Source organism: Neopsephotus bourkii, unplaced genomic scaffold (genome assembly GCF_033783945.1).
Source record: "Neopsephotus bourkii isolate Nb327-2 ecotype Australia unplaced genomic scaffold, CSIRO-AGI_Nbou_v1 NB_272, whole genome shotgun sequence".
NCBI lineage: Eukaryota > Metazoa > Chordata > Aves > Psittaciformes > Psittacidae > Neopsephotus > Neopsephotus bourkii.
Genome location: NW_026900781.1, coordinates 8137200 through 8162203, shown reverse-complemented (window position 1 = coordinate 8162203; position 25004 = coordinate 8137200). Strand labels below are relative to the sequence as shown.

Below are 25004 nucleotides of genomic sequence, written 5' to 3'. Positions count from 1 at the left end.
CTGGCTGCAGCAGAGTAGGTAAGTTTGAAGGCAGAGCACAGAAAGCAGGACAATAGTCTAAGATACAGCTTTTGTATCTTTATGATCCTCAAACACTCTTCACACTTGGGGGTGTAACTGTTTTGTGATGAAACTTGCAGTGCACCTATAAAGGCTTGGGGCTAACAAAGGCTAATTTTAAACCATCCCTCATTATCTCTGTCATTTGTACGGTAAGTTTTAGAAGGCAGTATTTTTATTTGATAGAAGGAGCCGATACAGCTCCGTTGTCAACAACCAGCTTGCCCAGGATCGATTCATCATTATAATTACCTGCCTCAGGACTCGTTCTTGACTTGTTCTGCCTTTCTGGCTAGTGAGATGTGTTACCTCAGCACAGCTTTATGACATGCCTGCTGTTGATTTACTGTTGCTTGAGGCTATACACTTCCTACCCGACAGCAGATCCTAAGCTCTGCCTGTGAAACTTGTATGGCAGCCAAACCACACATTTGCACAAAGGAAATGGGCAAATGTGGGCAGAAATGGATAGGATAGAAGCTGCTGCTGGCCCTGCTTACAATGGTGTCTAGAGTACACAGTCTTCTCTAGCTACTGCTATGGGAAGGGAGAAGGCTTACATATATGGAGACCTCATAGCAAAATTCTTCAACATCCTTAAAACTACCAAAATGCACAGCTCGCTAACCAGCTGTTTCTGATGATACAAGAAGGCAGAGTTGCTCACTGAAGCAATTGGGGCAGGTGCCACAACTTTGAGAAAATAGATTCATCATTTTGGAAGTCAAAGCAAAGATCCTCAACAACAAATCTTCAAGATTTCCATCTTTTCTTAATACCAAGAGTTGTTTTTACTTATCCCAAGAGAAGGAGGATCTGGAGGACAGACTGCTTACTCAAAGGATACAAGTGCTGAAGTACTTCCTCTCAATTAGACTTTTCTTTAACAAAGGCCTTAGCAGATTGTTGCAGCTGTAGCAGTAAAAATCGGTTTTGCAAAGTTAGGATGATAAAGAATGGAGTATGTTTTACCTCAGACTCACCCTTACTAATAACCCTACAGTTTTCTCATCCACCATGGTTTCAGTTCCAGTGGGCTCCTTTTAGTGTAGAACTAATTCCAAAGGACTTGACCCGTCTGTCTGACCAAAGTAGGACACTGCTATGAGGTTTGCCATCTAGCAAGCCTGCTACTAAACACAACGAATACTGAGACCTGAGGCTCTTCAGCTAAATAAAGTCAGGATTAAAGTGAGCCTATCCTAAATTACAATAATTGGCTAATGCTAAACCGGTTGATAGCTACTTTTTGAGAGTAAAATGGTTTATAAATGTGTGTGTTTAGTTTTGTCTACAGTTGGCATTGTAGCCATTTGTTTTTACACCACATAAGATGACCTTTCATAGGTTGCTATGAATCAAACAAAACAAGTTACAAGTCAGCCAAGTAAATGGTCTTAACTTTCTAAAGGAGGTGACTTGAATTCAGAAAAATGTATATTCAACCTTGATGAAAAAATTCTAGGCAAAACCTTGGAGAACACAGATGCTTTAGTGCCTCTGATTTTTGTATCTCAGCAAGATGTTTGCACTTAAATTAGAACAAAAGTTACTCTGTGTATAGGATTTTAATGCAGTCCCTGTAGCAACCAGCTTTATGCAGAATGTCCTACTAGTGTCAGAGGAGCTGGAGAGGGTGGAAGGAGGGAGAAGAGACTTCGTATGCAGTGAGAGAATTCTTTCTGTGCACAGTACACACACACATTTGCATTATGCTAAGTGAACTCTGCTAATGATCATTTAGGCAGGTCAAGTCCTAAGGTTAAAGTACATAGCACTTATTCTAAGGTAATATCTTGGGCTTCCCAAAAGACTTTAGCGCAGCTCTGCAGTATGGTATATCTCCTGCAGCCCAAGATGGCTAGCTGAGGCATCTCTGCGAAGTGCTGTAATGTTTCATACAGACAAACACTAAAATGTGATCTCTTCTGTGCTGTTTCATCAATAGGCTGTTTACCAGGTGTTCACTCCCTACCTTGGAGGTTATCTAAATTCTACTGTGGGTAGGTAAACTATACTGCTCCTGAAAAAGATTTCACTACATCTGGTGTATAGGGAAAGGAGAAAAGGAAAGAAAAGATGTGAGATTTCTCCAGAAAACCCACATAATTGCTCCAACAAAGTTCTTATCTCTACCTGTGCAACAAGTGCAGCTTTCTCATTATATCTTCCTGCACACCCTACAAACAAAACTGTAGAACTAAAGCAGAGCAAACAAACCTCTTGACTTGGAATGATTTCACAGATCTTTTTCTCTTGCTCAAAAGGAAAAAAATCCATTTATTCTTATCAAGGAAAATTAAATTATACCAATGAAATAAAAGCATGACAAGATGTCTTCCAAAAGCCTAATATGAAAAAGGCTGAGTTGAGGGTGAGGTGGGGAAAAAGAAAAAAAGAAAAGAAAGAATGTCTTGTTAATCTAAATTAGGAGAAGTTAGTTCAAACCAGTCAGGAACTTCTTAACAGAGACATCATCTGCTCATGTAACTTTGATAGAGCTTCTAGCTCTAAAGGTAAGGAGGATGCTAATAGCTGGAACTGTTGAGCTGGGAATGGAGGGAGTGTAGGAACTTCCTTTTGACTTGCCAATAAGGGGTATGGAAGCCCAGGAGAAGCTCCTTACTCCCTCAGGTACCTTCCTTAACCCTTTTCAGTCACCAGGGTACCTGGGAGGAACCCCATGAAGTTAAAATGAGGGAGTGACAGGAGGCAGAGAGAGCCTGAGAGGGACAGCAGGAATATGGGAGGACCCATGTAATGCGGTGCTTCTCACTAGAGCCTTGGGAGCTCTCAGCTGCCTCAGTAATAGCTGCATGATGGAGCTGTTGCAGTTTTCACTTTCAGTTAAGAAATACAGCTGTAGATAAACATCAAGCACACCTTTATAAGCTTTAGGTGTGGTATTAAAACATCCCTCATTATCACCATCCTCTTGCTCCCTCACCCTCCAAGCATGGCCCTTGTCTCATCAATCACTGTCTTCTCTTTGTAGTTCAGACCCACTGGGACTTCTCCAGCAAGGGAGTACATCATTTTTAATTAAAAAAAAAAAAAAATTACTTGAGCAGATGATGTAATTGTTCATTAATCCGTGGGTGAGTAAATCTTACTGCAGCAGCTCTCTTTTGAGCATATAATGCAAGAGTGCCATAGGCTGTATGTGCTTCAGCCTCCCTGGGGAGCCCAACGACACAAGACCACATGCTTCTCTTCACCTTTAGCAGCTGTGGTAGAAGAGCTCCAAAATGCTCTACTACACATCTCAGTTGTGAATTAAGCAAGCAACTGGACCTTTGTCTTCCTCCCACAGCAGTAAAGTTACTGGTCTTAACTTAACATATTTATTCTTCCCGTACCTTAAAGTCCACAGGCTACCACTGGAAATTAACCACTTAGACTCGTGGTCAGCACAAGTGAGCTGCTTTGGAGCTATGACACAAAAGCAAATGCACACACCTTGTTAGTCAAAGCTGGACCGTCAATACATCTCTGCATCGAGGGTGGCACCTGGTAAACATCTTGTCCTGCTAGACCATGACCAGTGGGTATTTGGTAAATCCCCTGATGAGAAGGTGGCACTTGATAGACAGGGTCCCGTGCTGAGGCATGCGAGCTTGGCACTTGGTAGATCTTTTGCTGATTAAAGGATTGACGTGTCATATGTCCTGAATTGGACATATCCTGACCAGGAGGACTGTCCTGTACCACTGGACCTATCAGGAGTTTCACACGGTTGCCTGGAACGATGCCTTGCCGGCCATGTAAGGAGCAGAGCCACCATCCTTCGAGACCTTCAGTGTTCTGTTCTATCACTGTCAAAATGTCTCCCTTGCGGAAGGCCAACTCTTCTGCACATTCAGGGACATTATCGTACAAGGCTCTTGCCATAAGATTCTGTGGAGAAAGAAGGGCAAGAAAAACAAGTGAACAAACAAGCTAGAATTTACCTAAAACTTCACGCATGTTCTAGGTGGAGAGAAATAAGAGGTGAATTTGAAAAAGAGTGTCCAGTAAATCAAAATAACATGGAAAAATAACGCAACACAGGATTCCTCTGCCCCAAGTTGGAGAAATGAGAGGCTTATGAATTAGAAACACTGCTAGTGAGAAATTTTCCAGTAATACTAGGTCAGACAGAAGCTCTTTATATGGTCTATTAACCAACAGACATGAAGTCAGGAGAGTTCTGCTTTTTACATTGAGGTGCTCTTCATGTGAATGAAGGCTTGCACCTTCATCTCTTGATACTGGTTTTCCAAATGTGCTTTGCGTAATGCTACAGCTAGCTACCTGATATATAAAACAAAGCTTAAACCGCACTCTTTGTAGGCATAATCCAGAGCAGTTGCCTCCAAACATTTTTACATTTGCAGGCTCCTAAAAGACTTTCCACCAGAGGCACAGATCCCATTAGTATATAGGGAGTGGGCTGGCTTTTCCTAGCTGCTAACCTGCAGCTCCTTAAAGTCAGGAATGCGTAGATCACCTGGTGAGGAAAAAGGCTCTGCTAACAGCAGTACCTCTGCTAAGACATTTTAAGCCAATTATGAGTTGATATAAGCTTGTCTGTTATGTATAACTAACAAGTAAGTGTCTTCTCTTTCCACGGACTGAGCCATCTTCTTTCCCTCTTTCTTTGCAGGCCTGTATGGCACATCTAGTTCTGAATAATCGGCCAAGCTCAGCTATTCAGTGGAAAGTAGGCAGGCTGTCTGTACTGACATTCTTGGACCCCTCACAAAGGTCATGAACATTTAATTTCTTGGCTCTAGTGATGTTTCCAAATGCGTTGGCAACAACTGTTCCATGCCTGCCTGCTTTCTGGCGAAGGCAGTCAGGAGAGATGGTTATAAACTAATTGTATGCACTTGAAAAAATATAAGGAGTCCTGGATCTGGAGCACTCTAGCTGAAGTATTTGGATGCAGTACACAAACTGAAAGGGTGCTAATCCACCGTATGATAGGATATGCAGCTGTCTTAAAGTTTTATTTTCCCTCTTTTAATGGGGTAGTGTCAGGCACAGTTTAGTGTTTCTATCTGTTATAGTTATCCTCCTTCTTGGACATATAAAAACCTTTTTTAATCCCTTGCTTGCTGCATCTTTCCCCACACTGATAATTTTCTCATCATCTCTGTGCTTCATCAAGACATCAGACTTCCATTTGACCTTGCTCAGTTCAACTTTTCTTAAGTGTAGAATACATCCAGGAGGTTTTATGAAGGGCTGACTGGTGGATGTAGAAAGGGTAAGCTCAGATGAATATGCTTTTCCCAGGACATATAGTTTTGAAATGGGGTGCATGAGATCAGTATTCTCTTACCTGAATAGCAGATCAGCTTTCAAATGTATGAGAAACACTGGCTTTGCTTTTCATTAGCATCATTAGTGAGGTCAGTATAAATTAAGCTGTGGCTTGGAAAAGCAGGTCTGCCATTTTAAACTGCCATGTAAACAGCAGCACTGGGGCCCACCAGTTCTCTCTGATGCTTGTCTATTGAGCTCATCAGTGAATAACACTAAGAAATGCAAACAGAGATAAAGCGGGGAGCAATTTTGTTCATGCCTTGGCAGAACTGTAAAACTGTTCTTTAGCATGGCCAAAACCAGTGGTTTCTTCTTGAACACTGTATCTATGCTCTTGACGTGTTGACCTGACTCTCAGCTGGATCCAAGGAGCAGAGAAAAGCTCCTGTTCAGTCTGAATATTCTAGATAATCCCTTATCTTTCTACATTTCTTTCTAGTGTGTTTTCCACAGGAGAAACTGACTAATGTTATTAGCTCGGCCTGTGCAATTGACTATTTAAAGGAGGCTTGCTCAGAGGATGTTGTTTAAAGGAGGAAGATTATGTGGCTGGGTGTGTATGCACACAAAACAAGCAAGGCTAAATGCATGATAAATGCTTATTCTTCTCTAGCTCAGTAATTGAAGGCATTTGAAAAGCTTGATTAGCTTCTACAGCAAAGCAATTCTCAGAACAAAGCTGGACTGGTGGTAAAATTAGAGCAGATAAAAGTTCCCATGTGATTTTTGTTTTCCCAGTTGCTCATTATCTGTGTCCCAGTGACCTTCTCACCACCTGGCATGAAGCATGTTAATAGTTTCTGGATGTGCTTCAAGAACTTCTTTGCTGCAAACAGCTTCAGATTCTCGTTGTCAGTGTTAACTCAGGCACCAGTATGTGAATTACACTAATTGGTTGTCACTTGTTTCACAGCAATTTCCCCAAGGCCTTTTAAATAGTTCAGAGCAATGCCATCAGCATCAGTCACTGACTGAACAGTGAAGCAGGCAAAATATCCTTCCAAATAAGCCCATAGCACTGGGACAGAAACACCAGGCCTGTTGTTTGTTGCCAGCAGCATAGGCACTGTTCCTGCTAAGCAGACCTGTTTTAAGCATTTCCCTGACTTCATTCTTCCACCATAGGATTTCTTAGTATGAGCTTCAGAAACAGTGTCACAGTTGCTCTCACAAGTCAACAGTCAGTCTTGAGAAAAAGGAAATTGTCACCACAGAAGGTCATCAGGAAACCTTTTGAAAACCACAGAGGTACCTTTAATCTGCTGTGGTGATCAAGACAGCAGTCTCTACTTTTCCACATGCAGAAATAAGTGCTGATCAAAGACACCCCTCAACACATGTGGGCTTTATTTGGATTGACTGGACAAAGTTGAGTAAGTTTTGGATGCTATGTGCATCATAGCCTACACCTCACTACACTGCTTCTCATTGGTCTCATCAGCTCAGGGACTGGGGAGGGTTACCTGAAATTAACTGGACTTGCTCTTGAAGACATGGATCTGTTACTTATCTGTCTGAAATAGGCACTAACATCTGATACGAGAAGGTAAAGGCACAGCAATGACTTTTTTTTTTACAACTAAGTGCTAAGAAAACCTTGGCCAGTTCCTAAACAAATTTGCAACAGAGAAAGGGTTGATGAGAAACTTGTCTTGGAGCTTGTTTTGACAAGTGGCAACTTGCACAGAAGTCCCTTTGTATTTCTAATACAAAGATAAAAAATGAAGGGCAACAGATTCAGAACTACAAGTTCTGTAATGGTAGGGGAGAAGTGATCTGATCCTAGATAAGGAGAAAATTTTGGTTTGTTATAGAGATCAGATGTGCTTCATAAAATGAACATACTGGCAGCTACCACCCCCTTTTAATAACATTAAGGATGGAAGTTTCTGTTGGCGATCTTAAGGTCCTTTTCAACCCTAACCATTCTATGATGCTATGCTCTCCTTTGGTCCAGTTAAGTTAACATGATATTAACACGACAGGTGCAGTGGTGCTCTCAAAGTCTGAAGGTACCTGTGGTCTATATACACCTCCATCCTCCTTAAGCCTGCTCTGTTACAGCAGCCATACTTCAATTAATGAGTGCTTCTCTACACCTAAAGGTTGACTGGAAAGCTTAGTTTCAGTTTTTGTATCCTTAAGCCTTGCTAGCAGTACTGGGATGTTTGGAAGTTGAAGCCAGGGTCAAGTCCCCACTGCGTTAATACTGTGTGCAGGAAAATCATAAAAAACCCCAAACAAATGATTTGTTCTCAAGAAGCTTCAATTCCTCTTAACCTCAGACTTGAGCGCAGTAGAAAGTATCTACTGTAAAATCACTGAAAAAAAGAAGTTTTTCAGTCTTATGTTAAATAAAGTGCTATCTCAGTCATCAGCAGGTCAAAGTGAAAAGAGGCCTGGCCCTGATGACTGCTGCCTGGGGATTTCAACTGGAACATGCTGCAGGAAAAGGCTGAGCAGACTTTGCTGATGCCCTGTGTCAGAAACTCTGTCTAAAAGAACTGAAACTGAAACGGATATTCTCTAGATTAAATTCAGATTACAGTGCCTTTGGTCCCAACTTTCTACATAGGCTGAGACAAAAGTAAAGCTTTCAAGCTCTCTGTAGGTAAAGTGAACCTGGGATTTGAAACTTCTGTCTGAATTTTCCTCTAATGCCACTTTCAAGTCCATTAGATAAATCCCAGAAAGGTGCAATTCATATTCTCTGCATGCTTTAGATTGTATTCTCTTTTGCATCCAGGATGCACGTGCTAATAAAACACAACTGAGAGCAAATGATGCTGCCCTGAAAGCTGTCAGCTGTTCAACTTGCAGAACCATTAGAGGAAAAAAAGCCCACAACAAGCTAACCAACCAACCTCCAGAACTCTGTAAACTATTTTTCTTATTGGATGTTGAAGGAATTACAGGCCAAATTCAGACGCATAAATGAGGTCTGTTATAGTCAAAGGTGTCTACTTTCTTTAGCCTACTGCAATTGATTGTTAGCATTCCTGCAGCTGAATAAAGACACATGAAAATACTTTGAAGAATTTGATCTGTTTCGGTTGGCTTTTCATGCAGTGAAGAGAACAGACAGAATTCTGTAATTTGTGGTCTGGAGAATGAAAAGGTGGTTTGTTGATAAGGCTGAGTGGCACAAGAAAGTACAGGCAAGAGTTAAACAGACTGGTGGAAACATCTACTTTTTCTGTTAAACACATTCAGTGACGTTGGTAACAAGAGTGTGTGAGGTGCCCACAGCCATGGAAGCAAACATAGGAATAATAAATGACACACTATGAGATTTAATACAATGGACTCTTTAAGGGCTGAGTGTTGCGGTGCCAAGATCCTGGTGCAGGGCTGCCGATGACTCCTCAGCCAGCTCCGTACTGAATGAACGCTTGAGTAAAAGGTTCAACCAACCATAAACTAGAAGAATTTCATTTGCTTCCCTCAGAGTTGCAATATGAGGATGTTCCAGAGCGCACAGGCTTGTGATCCCTACTCTGCTTGGCTGGTGGGTCGTGTTGTTTTGTTCAGCTTTGTCTTGTTTTTAAATATTGCTTCCTATGTGTAGAGTTTTATGTGCAAACAGAACAAGGGAAATCACCCCTGCTCTTAACTGAAAAAGGGTGGGACACCTCTTTTCTATTACTGGACCAACTGTTTCTTAAAATGCCAAACGGCTTCTTTTCTATGTTTAGCGAGCTTAGGACAAGGAAGGAAGAGAGGCACAAAGGAAGGAAAGGTGTGGAGAGACACCCCAAAGGAGTGTCTGTGCATAAATCAGTAGCTTCATTTTGGTTTATCCATCACAGATTTTTCATACAGATTCCCCTATCTTTTAGGTTTCTTTAAAAATTAAGCACTGCCATTCCAAAGTAAGCTTAAGCATTTACATACCCTTTTATGGTTACAGTAGGCCTAATAATAATGATTTGCCCATGCAACTGAAGAACCAATTTGAAAACCCAGTAAAGAGTGAGTTTTATTGTGAGAGAAGCAGTTTGACTACAAGCAGTACTGGTGAGAGGGAAGATTGTGCTTTGTTTGGCCTTTTTTTGACAGAAGGGCTGCAGTGCAAGAGTCACTGGACGGTTTAACAGATGATTTAGCTCCCATCTCATTTTCTGTTTTTCACTGTCACTTTTTATCTGAAGCTGATAGCTATGTAGTTGAGGCAGGAAGTGCTACCACAGCACACAAGAGTCTCCTGCACTACCAGGGTGTTGCAGTTACCACAACCTCAGCAGGACGACTCTGAAAGGCCTTTAGTATCTAGCTGAGACAGTAGGTCTGACTGCTGGCTCTGGGAACTGAGCTACTTAAACCTGAGAAGAAACTTCTTCTCAGTGAGGGTGACGGAACACTGGAACAGGCTGCCCAGGGAGGTTGTGGAGTCTCCTTCTCTGGAGACATTCAAAACCCGCCTGGACACGTTCCTGTGTAACCTGATCTAGGTGTTCCTGCTCCGGCAGGGGGATTGGACTAGATGATCTTTTGAGGTCCCTTCCAATCTCTAACATACTGTGATACTTTGGCTCATAGCTAATGAGCAAGCTTAGTTGGAAATGCTCAGCATAATAACATTTCAGTTCACTCTTCAAGACAAAGTCCACAGTTCCACTTCTCAGGCACTCTTTTGCTTTCTTCCACCAAGAAACTCCAAATTTTGTTTTAGCGCAGATACTTTTCTGGTCAAGTGTTGCTAGCCCAAATAATTACAAGCCCTACTGGATGGAGATTAAGGCAGTTTTCCATGCATGGATTTGGAAGGCTCACTTAACAGCTAATGAGAGAGCTATGATGTAACAGCCTGATCAGAGCCCTGAAGAGAATAGGTCTTCATCCACCTGAAGTATCCTTGCACGCTGGTCCTGGAACAGAGGCTGTCAGTCATGCTAAAGTATGCCAAGCTGTCTGGAGGCTGTGATGAGGAAAACCTTAGGTCTGCAGGGCAGAAAGGCAAGTGTCTTATTTCAGTGTTCCACTGAGCTGTCCCAGCCCCTCTGTCTGGCCTCAGAGAGGGGATAAGCCAAAAGTAGGCATGTCATGCTCTGGATATATTCACTGCCAGTTTTTTGCAGACACAATAAGCAGCAGGGGTGGCAGGCAGGCAGCAAAGGCCCAGGCACTTCACACTCCTGATCAAGATGCTGATGTGGCCCATCAGTTCACGTGAGACTGGCATTAGAATATAACACAAACATGTGAAAGACTGAAGGCTTTCTGGTCTGAGAACTTTGTTTCAGCATAGCTGTTCCATTTTAAGCAAATAGCAGATATTTGCATATCTGTTCGGTTTGGTTTTTTTTTTCTTTCTTTGTAGGCAGTTGGCAAAGTACTTTGCAAAACTAAGGCACAGCAGTGAACTGAAACCTGGAAGGGAACCCAAATGCATGAATCCAAAAGAAGGAATCAGGAGGGTAGAGGGGTGGAAATGGAAAACTGAAAATGAAGGTTAGAGCAAGAGATCCTAACTGAAGCTTTTGCCTGTGTGAATAAAATACTTCGTTCTTCGGCACTGAGTGCATCAGCTTGTTGCTGTGTCTGACATGTCAAACTGGACAAATTGAGTTGAATTCTGGTTCTGTATCTATTAAGTGCAACACAATGATAACTCTACATTTGCTCTAAGGATAGCAAGGCAGGCTTTGTTTGGATGACATTCTTTCACCTCTTGACTGAGTTTCAGATTTTTGCTTGGCTGGTGTTACTTGATTTTAGAGGGGATGTGAAGTGTCGTGGTGTCGCTCTGCTTTCCTGGGCATTACAAATGTAATTGTAGAAACATAATTTGAGGTGAGATGTTAAATAAGGAATTGATTTACCCCTTCTGTTTCTGAAGCAGTGAAGGATGGATATAACGTATCACAAACACCATTCAAATAACACGAAACCTCTGAGGTGCTCAGTGAGCGTGTAGGGGGAGCTTAACAGAAGTGGCAACTCCCTTTTACTACATAGCAACCTTCTGTTTGCAGTCTGTGCAGTGAGACACCACAGGTCACAACTACACTAGCAAAGAGCCTATCTGAGGTAATGCTGTTTTGCGTAGCCCTGGGGAACACCCCTGAGATGAATACACTCTACTGCTTGTAGTCAGACCACCCACCCTGTTTTGGAGCTATCATAGAAGTCCGGCTACAGTTTGTGACAGCCCGTTTTTCAGTGAAGCAGAGCAGTGATCCACTGATGATGTGTCCTGATCTTATTCCCCAGCCCTCCGAGTTCCTAGTGTTTTTCAGGAGTGCTTCAATACGATTTTCTTCTCTCGCTCTGGGAATGCAGATCACATCCCCTGACTTACCTTCAAGACCTATTAATATTTTGGGAAATTCCACCACACCTAACTCACAAAGTTTTCTGTATACGTTTTACCCTTATAACCAGTTTCCTTTCCCTCCACCCAAGGAAGGGTGTAATCTAGTTCCATGACTCTAAAAGGCCTTTTCAAATCTGTCTGGAGCTGTATGCCTCCTGTGACATCAGCGGGGGGGGGAGGGGGGGGGGCGTGAGGGGGGAGGGAAAAAATAAAGCATGCAAACAATAGCCTTAGAGTAAATATGATCTCACTATGATTAAACCACAGAACATCAAAATAAAAAAGCAGATGGAAAACCCAACCTCTTTCCCTCAGGCAAGCAATTAAAAACTTAATGAAAGGAGATCGGATGTTAAATCCTTAAGAATTGAAGGAGCAGAGCAGAAGGGAAAAAAAAGAAAAGAGATGGAAAGAAAGAATCCTGAAACGTGTGTTTCGAGTTCTCAGTTTTCCATTTTCTGGCATTTGCGAGCAGCCTTCTCCCAGACAAAGTTTCCTTAAAATAAAAAAAACCCTTCCCAAACTTAACCCTTCTCTGTGCAGCTCTGGGGAAACAATCCCTGCTCAACTGTCCAGAAACAGTGGCTATGTAGATTTAGGACATCAGTACTGTCACCAACTTCTTTGTCTCATGTTTTTAATTTTGGGAAATATGATTTTTTTTCTCACACCCCCCCTTTTTTTTTCCCTTAACCTAGAACTTAGCTGAATTGAGACATGCTCTTCTTCCCCAGTCTCTCCAAAGCTCTCCATAGAAGGGAAAGCCACCATTCTCTGTCACTTTAGTGTCACCATCTGGGGTACTACACAGCAGCTGCAACTTGGGATGCCCTGAGAATCCAGAAACTGAAAAACTCCTCAAGCTTGGGAACTCATGCTTCTAGCCCTGGGCTAGCCCTCAGCAGGCTGGTGGGGGGACAGGCAGGATCAGACACACTTCGAGGGGAGCCAGGCCTGACTGGCAGGTGAGGACTTGCCAGGCGTGGTGAGGGTCTTCTCCAAACCACAATGCAGTGGCCAGAAGTCAACAAGCCTCCCAGGACAGCTTGATTTTGACAAGCTGACATTTTCTAGGGAGGCATACGCCTGGAGAAGGGAGAGGGACAGTGTGTGGGTGCATTTCAAACAGTTCAAGCTACTATGCATACTCTCAGATTGAAATACAACATTAACTGTATTCTTGATCGCGTGAGAGATTGGTTTGTGCAATTCCTGGGCTGCAAACAAGATAAAGCAGTATAAACAGGGAGAGAGAGAAAAAAAAACTAACTGCTTGTAAACTAGGCTTTTCTGTAACAGTAAAACTTGGTTTATTACCCCAAGCATTTTAACTGCCTGTAAAGTCCATAGGACAAGGACATTCATGACCCTACTGACTGCAAGCTGTATGTCAAACAGCGTATACTTCCAGTCGTTTTGTACTTAACTCTTTGGACCAAGAAATTCATTTCTTTGACAGAGAATACTTGAATTTTCCTGGCCTGTATTTTCCTCCCGCTGACCTCAGCTAAGCAGGACATTCACTGCAGAAATTAAGACTTTTACTCTTAGGATCCTCTAGCATTTTCTAAGATTTGTCATCACCAAATGGTTCAGAGTATTGCTACTTCTAATAATTTCAACCTTGCTGTGAATGGGGCCTGCTTAAGAGCTTCTGATGCACTGACTGCATTCCTGTAGTGTAAAACTATACTTACTACCCTTCCTTTTCCGGGCAGGCTAATCCACTCTGACTGTGAATGAAATGCTTTTAAAACAAACACCAAAACAGAAAGGCGAGAATGGGCCTCATCCCTATAGAGAAAAAAATATACAACTTTTGTTGTGCTATGTGCTTGTGTTTCAAGGACTGCAAACTATAGCTTTAGCAGTCCTGTTTCTTGTCAAACGCAAACTACGTCCAAATCTGCTGTGGAAAAATGAGCTCTTTAAAATTAAGACAGTTTCCACTACTGTAATGTCTAGACCAAAAAGCAAAAGCAAAAGAACACCTGCCAAGAGTGGCCTGTGATAAACAGGCAGCAATATTCCAGGGCTGTATTCTTAGATGCTATAAAGTGACCCAACTTCACTGACACTGAGAGCTGCAGCCATTTACAGGCAGCAAGGAATACCTCTAAATGCAGCTTTACTCAGCAGTAGCCTGACTTAATACTGCTGAATACATACCATAAACATTCTTCTTTAGTACAATCCTGGAGGGCTGTCTGATCAATACTACAGAAGACCAAGCATAAAGCATCCTTCAAGGGTCAGAGCACTGTTGTAAGAGGTAAATGTCCACTGCTGTTATGGATGCTCAGGGAGCGCATACTATGTAAAAAAGCATCTTGGAAACTTCTTGGAAACTGACTTGCACATTTACGATTCTAAATGTCAATGAATGTGGGCACCTACAGAAGTATGTGGACTTTAATGTCTTGAATTTCAGATACTTGCCTCTATCTAAAGTGCAGCCAGAAACAGAGTAGAAGATAAGGGCTCTCCACAATCATTGCAGCTAAGGCATATACCTGTTCATGCTCTTTTTAAATGCTTATTTTGCTTTAAAAATGAAATTAAACTCCAGATCTTGAAGATGGGCAGGTTCCTAATTCCTGTTGGTATGAGTGGGATTTAAGTACTTAAATGTCTGTGATAAGCTAGTCCAAATAAAACAGCAACACAAAAATGACTTTACTTAGGCCCTAAAGTGACCTCTATTGCATGCAGAAGTAATTCCCATGCCCTTAACATCTTTGATAATAGCAATATGATGAGAAGGAAGCCCTCATCATGGAACCACGCTCCAGTCATGGTTTTCTACTTTTTGTATGCACAGAGACACAAGGCTGTTTGCTATTTCCAAATACCGAGAGAACATCCTCATCTGCTGTACTTCTGTGAAAGAGCAGGACCTTGCGGTTGGCTGATGATTACTGTGAATGTGGACTGAGGACTACATTCTTACTCTTTGCAAGAAGACCAACAGGCTTCTTGTCTCCTACAATTTCTAAAGTTGGCCAAGGCAGCCAGTAGGCACACCCATTCTAGTAGTGGTGCTTCTAGTAGGAGGCGTGTGCAACTAAGGAGAATTACCTCATTCAGACTTTTACTTGGGTCACTAGACACACCTGGCCTTGCTGCAATGACGCTGGTGTTTGTAGTGGAGCAAAGGCAGTTCAATACTATAAACTTCTCCTGAGCCACCACACGTACGAGTTCAATGTTCAGTGATAAGATATCAGCACAAGTATAATTTTTTCTAACCCCACTTGCTGCTATGCTTGAAATCACAGGATTCCAAAGGTGAGTTTGTACAGTCTTAAGAATTGTGGTCTAACATTTAATGAGTTCACAGTAACACTTCATGAGACTTCCCAAAGTCTAGGCTGTGTTCCGCAAAACAGTAGTTACTGCCTTAGAAAAGCTGAATAACTCTCCTGAATTGGACTTTCATTTTTCCTTTGCAGAAAATGTTTCCATAAAATCTTACTATTAGGGAGTTCTCCTGTTCTCTGACCTGGTAGATCCTCCTCTGATCAGGTCTTTTTATAGTATGGTACTGTTGGGTCAAAGTATCTCAAGGCTAAGTAATAGTCTAATGTCACTGAAACCTCTAGCAGGATCTTAAAAGCATTAAGTAGAACCCTCAGGTTAGTCTCCAAAGTCTCTTCTATTATCTAGGGTCAAACTGAATTGGAACTATCAAAAATATAAAGAAGACTGTTCATCTAGCAGTTCTGCTTCCACACTGTGTATTAGGAACTACTGGACAGAGGTGGATGAAGGCTACCAGTTTCTTGATGAAATAAGATTTACAGCTACTCAGAAGCAGCTGTTTGCATAAAAACACAGAAGTTCTGAAATCATGCAAAAACCTGCATGCTGTTAGCTGTAATGCTTTGTGATGGTTCCTCTTCTTCCTCTGAAACAAGTCCTGTAACATCCCTAAGTCTCAGGCACCTCCATCTCTCAAAAAGAATTAACACCACCTTGCTATCCTACCAACTCTATGGGAACACTATCATGTGAGGTTCTCAAACACCCTGAGGTATTGAGGCAGTTACTTCTATTGGAGGTACCCAAAATCGGAGGCTTGTAACCAGCACTAGAGGGGGTGGGATGGGAGAGGCACACAGCAGTGAAGAGCTGGAATCTGAAAATCCAAGCTTTGGGGAGGAGCCAGTCATGTTCCTACATCTCACTAGTGCTGCTACTGATTTAGACCTGACAGTGCTGGACTTCTGCCACCTCCCTCCATACCACCACAGAGGGGAGAAAAATCATGGAACTTCCATTGCAAATTCACGATGGTAACAAGCATGGCACAAACTTGGACAGTTTTCCCCTTTGTTGGTTTGTTCCCGTAGTACTACCTTTTACAAGGTTTTACAGTTCCTATTTACTTCTAGGTTTGATTGCCACCCTGTGACTGCTGGGATACCAAACAAAACAAAAAAAAAAAGAAAACAGAGAAGAGTAAGGAATAAATGAAACAGAGAGGATTTGGTTAGTAAAGTACAGGCAGTTCTTTTCCCTTTACATAGCCCGACACTCAAAGTCTTTCATTGCCAGGGTTACAAGCGGCTTTTCACAAGCATTCCTGGTTGGGAATATAGTATTTCTTCCCAGGGACACTATTTTGTTTGTCTTGGCATGCAGACATTGTAATCAAGTCTATATATTACAGGACTGTGCCTTAGCACAAATGGCTGTCATTTCAAACCCTATTTAGGTTTCTTCCTTGCCCAACAAATTATCTAAAAATAGATAATCAAGACCTCATACTTTACATCTACGTCATTCCTTCTGGCTTAAATGAGGTAAGGAATGTAGGGGCTTTTTTCTTCCTCTCTTCTTTCACTGTTTGGATCTTTTGGTAAACAGATAAGCCCCTCTTTCTCCTTCCCCCTCTCTTTTTGTCTTGCTTGTGAACAGCCAACAAGCTACAGAAGCCTTATTATGATTAATGCCTTCTTCCTTTTGCATCTGTCACACTTTTATTTCCTGAGATAAAAGCATTGGAATTGCTGGCTAGATTATCCTTTCCCATCATGTTCTTCTCTAATCATAGTAATTTCTGGTATTTCTGATCCTACATAGTACATTTCAGCTGTACTTGCTTCATCCTTGGAGTCACAGTCTGGGTTAGGGTTCAGAGAGGGTTCTGGAGTACCAAATACTGGAATAGCATCCTGTGAGAACTTGATGGGATGGGGGTGTACTTGGTGGCTCATGAACAGTTAGCACAGAAGGATGCCAAATTCATCAAACGAGGAACTGGGGCATTGCCATAATACATCTGCACCTGACAGGAATTAGTTTCTGAAAGTAGCTTATAGGCAAGTAGGACTAAGGCTCACAACTGACATGCAAGTATTTGTTATGCTTAACATTTCAAGTCTTTCCATTGCTCACTCAGAATAACTTTTGTATTCTCCATTATTTAACCAGAACGCGAGTGGTAGAACAGGACCTAACCTGGTAACATCCCTAAGCCTCAAATTTGCTTTTGCTTTGAGCAGTCATAGCTTCATTGAATTCCACACAGTGTGCAAAAGAGACACAGAAGTGTAGAGACATATATAAGGCGAAATTCTGAACTTGCTTAAATCCACAGGGATTTTCCCAGTGGCTTTCAGAGGATTCAGACTTGAGTAGCATATTGGAAGAATTATTGAAGAGTGGGATGGTCAATAAAAGAAGCTTAGGTGAAGTGAAAAGCAGAGTGAAAAAAGGGTAGACTGAGTAATGGAAAGGTTACCTAGGCCAGAAATTAGTTGGTTTAGTCACACTGAAAGCGAAGCTGTGAATGATGAGAGATGTACTCAGGGTCTCATGCGAGTCAGTTCCTGTTCTGTCCAACTGTTAGCACTCTGATTGAACTATGATAAGCATCTCAGCCATTTCATTAAATGAGGCCTTATTTCATGGACTATCAAAATGGAAATAAAGAATGACAGGCCCCAATATAACACCAGGAGCAGTTAAACAGACCCAACTCTGCACCTGGAAGCTAAGCCACCTCTGGAGTGATGGTATGTCCCCAGGCAGGCCATGAGCACATTCTGTTCCTTTATCTTCTATATACAATAAAAACTATAGGACTTTTGTTTTCCTATAGAAACATAAAAGAAAGAAAATACAGAAAAAAGAAAAAAGAAAAAAAGACTGAATGAGCAGGTATTTTCTTTACATGTTGCTTCAGGGATAAGAAACAGCTCTAAGGATCTTTGTCCTAGTTAAGCAGTGTAAGAAACTACTTCACATTTCCCAGGGAAAGTAAACACCCGAGTCTGACAAGAAGGCTTTTGAGGCCAAACCCTTCAGTCTTTTTTTTTTAATGGCTTGGTCTTTCTTTGTCTAGCTTTCTCTGCCCAGAATTACGTAATCACCAACCCAAACAAAAATGCTTATTCCAACCAGACAGCGCAAAGGAAACATTAAAAGCAGGGAAGACTTCTCCCTTTTGAGCTACTTTATCAGTCCCTATTCTTGCAGTGCCACTGGGCTACTACATATGAGGCATGGTCTCCTTGCAGCAGAGGAAAGCTAGCTGGTTACCAAGAAGTCTGGGAGCTGTATAACTGTGCAGGACCATTATTTTCCCACTGTAACACTGCTCTTCCGATCCCAAGTGCCTGATGTTTCTGGGTAAGATTAACAGCTTCTCTAAGCAGGTATAAAGTCTACCTGGACTGATGTGAGATAGAGTAAAAAGGCATGGGAGATAAATGCTATCACAGACTTCAGACAGCTGTTTGAGAACATACTAAAAACAAACAAACAAAAAAAAACAACAAAAAACCCCCAAACAAATCCAAACAACAACCCCCCCCCCCCCAATTCAGATAAAAATTCTCTCAAGTCATGTATCTTTGTCTATTTCTATCTTACACTGTTTATTTTTCCTGGTAATTCTTAACCACCATGAGAAACTAGCAGCAGCTTTGAAGACTTAACTCTGACTTTTCCCAAAGTTTGGGTATGAGAGATCCTGAAAGCTTGGGCTGAGCTCAGAGAGCTATGGAAAAGCAAGAAAATCTGTCTATATTTGCCTAGGTATCACTTGCACATCTCATTCCGCCCAGTGTTATAAAGTTATAGCATCAGGGCTCTTCTGTACTGCACTTCCAAATCAAGTTAGTCTCCAAGTAAGCATATAAGGTGTGACATTTCCAAATCACTTCTTTTATTGACGCTGAAGTTATTTTTGGCAGAGGAAAGAAAGTTTTCCCTTCCTTCCCACTTTTTTTCCAAGCACACAAGATTATGGCATGTCTGTACAGTAATCTAATGCTCTGTGGGCAATTCAGTAACTTGTCCAGATGGTTTTAAGTAGAGTAATATTAGGATGAAAGCCTCTAAATTTGTGACTTCTGAAAAATAAACCAACTCTGGTAAAAGCTTAATCTAAACCCACTTACTTCACAGGGGAAAGGGGGATAGGCTAACCAGTATTTTAAATACACCGTTGTACTTTTTTCTCCTTGCTTGTAACTCATCCGACAGCCCGCCCCGAGAAGCTGCGCTGCGATAACGAGACACTCACAGAGGGCTGGAAAACGGGCGAGTTACACAGACGCGGCGATACCTGTCCCACACCGATGCTGGGCACCACGTACACACCCGCCTTTCCCGAGCCACCGGGCTCGTCCCGTTAGCCAGCGCCGGGGCAAGCGGGGAAAAGCGCTCCACCTTCTCCCCCCACCGCGAACACTCCAGAGCGCCAGTGGATGGGGGCGTCTCCGCCGGATTGCCCCCGGTTCCCCTTTTTCCCCCGGAGCACCTCCCTTGGGGCTCTACGCCTGCAGGCTGCACAGAGCAGCAGGAGAGGGGAGAGGGGTCAGCCGATCCCCGGGGCAGTAACCGCCTGCCCTGAAAGGAAAGAGGTGCTGAGGGGAGCCCCGAGCCAACCGCTTCGCCGTGAGGGCTGCGACCCCTCAGCGAGCGCTGACAAACCCGTGAAACTCCGCGCGCCCAGCCCTGTCCCGTCGGCGGCTCACCTTGTACTTCATGGCTGCGGAGCGCTACGGAACCAGTACTGCACCCACTACTCCACCACCCGCCGCATCGCCACCGCCTCTCCGCGCCGCGCCGCCCGCCCCGCCGCCAGGCTACCCCGCTCATTTGCATAGCGCCCTCCCATTGGCAACGTTCTGGACGCGGTCGGCCCTCCTCGGCCACGTCCCCTGCCGCCCTCCCGGTCGCGCCGCCTGGGGGCTGCTGTCGCGGCGGCGTGTATCGCGACAGATAGCCGCGCACGGTGCGAGGGCTGCGGCCGTACTTCCGTGATCCAGCGCACCGCCCGTGCCGCTTCGGAGCCGCTCACCTCGAGTTCGCTGCGTGAAACGGACACTCGGAACAAAAAGGCTTCTGTCTGGCCAGCCCAGCCCCGGCTGCTGCCTGCTGTGCTTGGGGGGCCTGGGCTTGACAGGGTTCAAAGCACCCAGGCTCCCGGCGAAGGCCCCCCCCCAAAGCCGCCCCTCGTAGCCTGAGGCCTGCAGGGCTGTTCGGAGGTCCCTGTATAATGCCAAACCCGCCGGGTGCTAGACTTTTTCCATCCATCCTTTCCACAGTTGCTTTTTTCTTGTGCAGCTTTTGGAGGAGTTGAGTGCTTCATGCTGCTTTGTTGTCTTTGCAATTGATTTTTATTCTCATTTGTCCCCAGAATATAATCTGCTCAAATCAAGTTGCTAGGTGCTCACTTTGCCTAGAAAAACCTGGTGTTTAAACAGTGGTTAGGCACCACAGACCAAGGTGGCTTTAATGACCTAGAGATGTCCATTATAAAGAGCAGCTATGGCAAATAAGGATTATTCGGGAGGGTGTGATCATTAACTCTGATATCCTGGGGGCAGGAAAGAGCGGGAAGAACAAATGTGTGATGATCCTCCATGCTGTTTAAGTCAGACTCCTTAATCAGGCATGATTAATACGGTGCACATAATGGGAATCTTTGTGTATAGGGCATACTCCAGCTTGTTAGATGAACAGGAAATAAATTCTCTCCTTTTTGCCTGACTTGCATCTTACCCAACATTTCTAGGTCACAGATGGACTCAAGACTATTTCTAGTGGCCTAAGGAAAAACAGCAAAGTATAATCTTGTACTACCAGATTACAAGCATAACTTCATTCCATCGTACAGTGATATCCTTAAATTCTCACGTGACTAACTCTCTACAGAGAGATCCTATTGCTAAAATGGCTTCATGGCGTCTAAGGAATGTCATACTTTTAATCTGTAATCTCCTTCATTCTCTAGTTCCAGCATAAAATATGTGGTTATCTATACAAATTTACTAAATGAGTGCAAAGATGCATTTTTTTTCCTGTATCACCTTCTTGACTGCAGTTACCCCAATAGCTCATTGGTATAAGTTCCCAACAGTACAAAAGGTGTGTTGGTGGGAAAAGTGAGCTTCTGCTTTCTGCAGTTCAGAGCGTGCCGCTGTGACTGGGCTCCCTGTGCAGTGCCATTGCTTCACTTGCTGTAACCCCTTTCAGGTTTTCTCCTGGGTTTTCTTTCCTTTTTTTTGTTGTTGCTGTTGATTCTTCTGATTTTTCCGTGAAGTTACATCGAAAGAGGTAATATTTTATATGTGATGGGTTTGGGGCAGTGTTAAGCACAGCATCAAAATAAATTTGAGTAGTTCAAAGAGGGCAAAGATCATTTGTATTCTGTGTCCTTAGATACTGTATTTAAGACGGTAATTCTTCCAGTGATTATGTATAATCCTACTGTAAGGAGAGCGTAAAACTCTTTGGATTGTTTCTTAACTGTAGGGTTTGACCTTTGATTTTCTTCTTGCTTGTTTTTGTCCAAGGATAAAAATTTCTTCTGGGAGGAGAAAATTCTTCCCGAGTACAGAGGATGCAATGGCTGAAATGTTAGCATGGTATTGGGCTAGCATCTAGGTCCCGTTCCCTGATTAAGTTCTGTATAATCTCTATGTGGCACCATAGGCATGAAGATAAATGCATTAAAGATTGCAAAACCACATTAATAAGACCCGGTTAAGTATCAGAGACAAAAATAAGAAAAGTAGAATCATATTTCTGACTTCACCTATATCTAAATGCAGATTGCATCTGGTTTCCAGTTATCCTGCCAATACTGATACTTTTCATGTAACTGGTGCTTTTCCTTTTTCAGAATGCCTTTACAGTCACATTATAAAACCTAAGCACATTTGAGAAGCTGTGCCTTCTGCTTTTGTTCTAGCTTTCATTGCTTTTAATGTATGTAAAATGTCCCTGACTGATCTTAATGTCAGGCAACAGATGTGTATAAAATTCTAATTGGGTTGTTCTTTTCTTTATATATTGTTTTGCCTTTATCGCTCTCCATAACTCATATTAAAAACTTTCAATTAGATGTCACTGGTATAACACTTTAGGCACAAGAACACTAAGTTTATTGGTGCTGATAACTATACTTTACAATTATGAAGAAGCAGGTACAAGAGTTGTTATTTTACAGGGAGAAAAAGAGATTGGCATTGCACACTGCCTCTTCAGTGAAATCCCACTGCTCATTTTATTCACACACCCTTCCTGTCTCCTACCTGCTCTGTTTACCCACTTTGGCTTTCTTTGCACTTTGAGGGGTTTTTGATTTCCCTAAGGGTGAAATGTTCCCTGTTAGTACAACACTTCTGGTAGAGCTAGCAGCGTGGTGGAGCTCTGCAAATGTCACAAATGTCAGGAATTAGATATACCTTGAAAGAGAGATTTGTAAATATGATCCTGTAACCTTAACTCACTGATATAAGAAGTCAGGACTGTGTCACGCACGTCTGTGGTTAGCGCAGGCACTTTGCTTTCCTTGATGATCTTGTCGACTGTTGTCCTTTACTATTTAATACTGTATTGCAGGCATAGTCTAGGAAAGTTTTGAGTTGGTTGTTTTGGATAATGAGCTCAGTTATACAATGGACCATGCTTATGAGGAAGCCACGACCTGGCACTACTGAAGTCTGTGTTGTAGAGGCAACTTGAGCTGTGTTGCCAGGATTTATAACTGCAGGGTCCTATTGAAGTTCTCAGGAGGGTAATTCATGTAATGTGTCTTTTTGCTTCACAGCACAGCAATGGCTTGATTCACTGTCTCATATTTTATGCTGCTACAATTCTAGCAGAGTCGCAAAGGGTTTTGTGACTTTGTCTTGTGCCTGCATAAGTGGCTTTTGTTTGTTTCTTTGCTTTTGCCAGAAGCAATTAATATTACTCTCTGCTCATTTGGACAACCTACTGCTTGTCTCACACTCCCCTGCACCATCCTGGTGAGCTTGCGTTGTTTCTACCTGCACCACTGGGCTGTGTCTTCCTGGTGCCCTCCTGATTGGGGTTTTGGAGGATTGCAGCAGGTAAAATGGTAAGGCAGCCAAAGGGACTGCTTGTCAGCAGATCACCAGCCACAGCCCTCAGCACACAATGTGGAACAGAGCTGTCAGCCGGGCTGGGAAGGGAATACCTATTGAAGCAAATCAGCCAGCTATCACCCTGTGACAACTGATAGGAGAAGAACATGAGACAGATACCGAGCTCTGAAAGGTTACTCAAACAAAAATCCCTTGTTCCTGTTTCCCCATGACACAACCTGAGAAAAGAGAGACACAGCAGTGTCTCCCTCACAGCTGAGAGAGTCTTTTCAGGAAGGGTCTATGAGCTCTGTGTTTGGGAAACACGGAGATCTCTTCCCCCCCCCCCCCCGCACAAAGCCCTAACTATCTTGCGTGGCATCTGCATCTCTTCTTGCTGTGATGGTGGCCAGGGGATTAGGTTTAAAATTAATTTAGTTACAGTGCCATTGCTCTTTACGATCAGAGGTGTCGTAATTAGCCTTAGTCTTGCCGACGCTTACAACACTACCTGGACTGGTTCAGCCAGCATGCAGTGGACAAAATTTCTTCAATATAGAACAGTTTTACACACAGTCTGAGTGGTGGAATTTGCTTGCTTGGACAAATCTGTTAAAAAAGTTGAAACACTGCTGTTTCCTAAAAGGATCCTTAACAAAAATTCACCACTGATGTGGGCAGGTTTCTGTCTCTGTCTGCACAGAAAGGCGCCTGTCCCACCTCAGGAGATATGAGAAAAAGATTTCATTCTCACCCAAAGAAGGGAATATTTTGCATTTCAGCAAACCAAAACAAAGTCTGCTCTGTTTTTCTTTGACCAGTGATGGAAATCTTTTCAAGCAAGCTGACTATTCCATTTAACAGTAACAGAAGTCTGTCCTGTCAGACAGAGGGGTAGGTAGGGATCGCTGTAGTGCTTAGGTTTAAAGGCAAGGTTCAAACTGTGAGGACAAAAATTGTTAATAGAAGTATCTTGTTTACGTTGATGGTCCTTTGCCTTTCTACCTAAGATGCTTTTTAACTACAGGACTAGTTCACTTGCCTTGCTCTATAATTCAACTTTTCCTTTAATAGGTATGAACTAATCTTACAGGCATCCCACCTCCTTTCACAATAAAGCACAAAGCTGTTCACATTCTAAAGAGGGGCATTCTATGCAATGTTTCTTCAGGAATCGCTCATTTAACTTTGCAAGTCAACCATCAAGGCCCTGTTTAGTGACCCTCCTTCAGAAAAAAGGAATAAATACAGCTCCCTCTATCCTCTCTGTTTTGCTTCAAATGCCAGCCAGAAAGAAACATACTGGTGTCCTCCCACCCAAAAGGTTTTGAAAGTGAATCCAGCCTTTGTTAGCTTGAGAAATCATGGAAGGCAGTTAGAGTTCACATATTCTGGGACTGGCTATCACTAAGGGACCAGCCTGACTGGGTGAATAAAATCTGAAAAGTCTGGTCAGTTAAAAAAAAAAAAAGGAAAAAAAAATAGGAAAAAGGAAAATAAATACTAGTGCAAATTTAGTTTGTTATGAAAAGCAGGTGGTTACCACCTCAGGGGAAAATGAACATAGGAAGGGGAAACAGTGGATTCACTATTAAACAGTATGAGGGACCCATCTCACTGGATAAAAGAATGTGAAATCAAAATGAAGTAAATTTATCTCTGAGCCAGTGCTAACTGCAGATGAGGATGGAAAAGAATTGCTTTTCCAAGTCCATGCAGAACAGCAGCTCCCCAGCCATCTGGCTGTTGTAGAGCACACAGGTCCATGGGACTTCATGTTCTCAGCAGCGCTGGAAGGAATTTGTGCAAGACAGTAGCAGTCGTAGCTGAGCTGCCATGCACACTTTGCAAGTAAGAGCTCTGCAAACCTTGCTGTGTGCACTGGTGTGAGTAACACTGGTGCCTCAGTGAGAGGTCAGAAGCTGCTGGCTTCAAGATGGGTGCAGGACTGTGGCAGACTGGATCCCCAG

At 42.9% G+C, this 25004-nt stretch overlaps 1 protein-coding gene across 1 annotated transcript in view; it reads right to left on the bottom strand.

Annotated features, from left to right (window-relative positions):
• The window catches only part of NEDD9 (neural precursor cell expressed, developmentally down-regulated 9), a 39461-nt gene extending 19652 nt beyond the window's left edge, over nt 1–19809 (bottom strand). Inside the window, exons 1-2 of the mRNA XM_061346508.1 lie at nt 19675–19809; nt 3520–3957 (exon numbers count right to left, since the gene is read on the bottom strand). Coding sequence (XP_061202492.1) covers nt 3520–3957; nt 19675–19686 — 450 coding nt within the window. The 5' untranslated portion in view covers nt 19687–19809. The remainder of the gene's footprint in view (nt 1–3519; nt 3958–19674) is intronic.
• Between the last annotated feature and the right edge of the window lie 5195 nt (nt 19810–25004).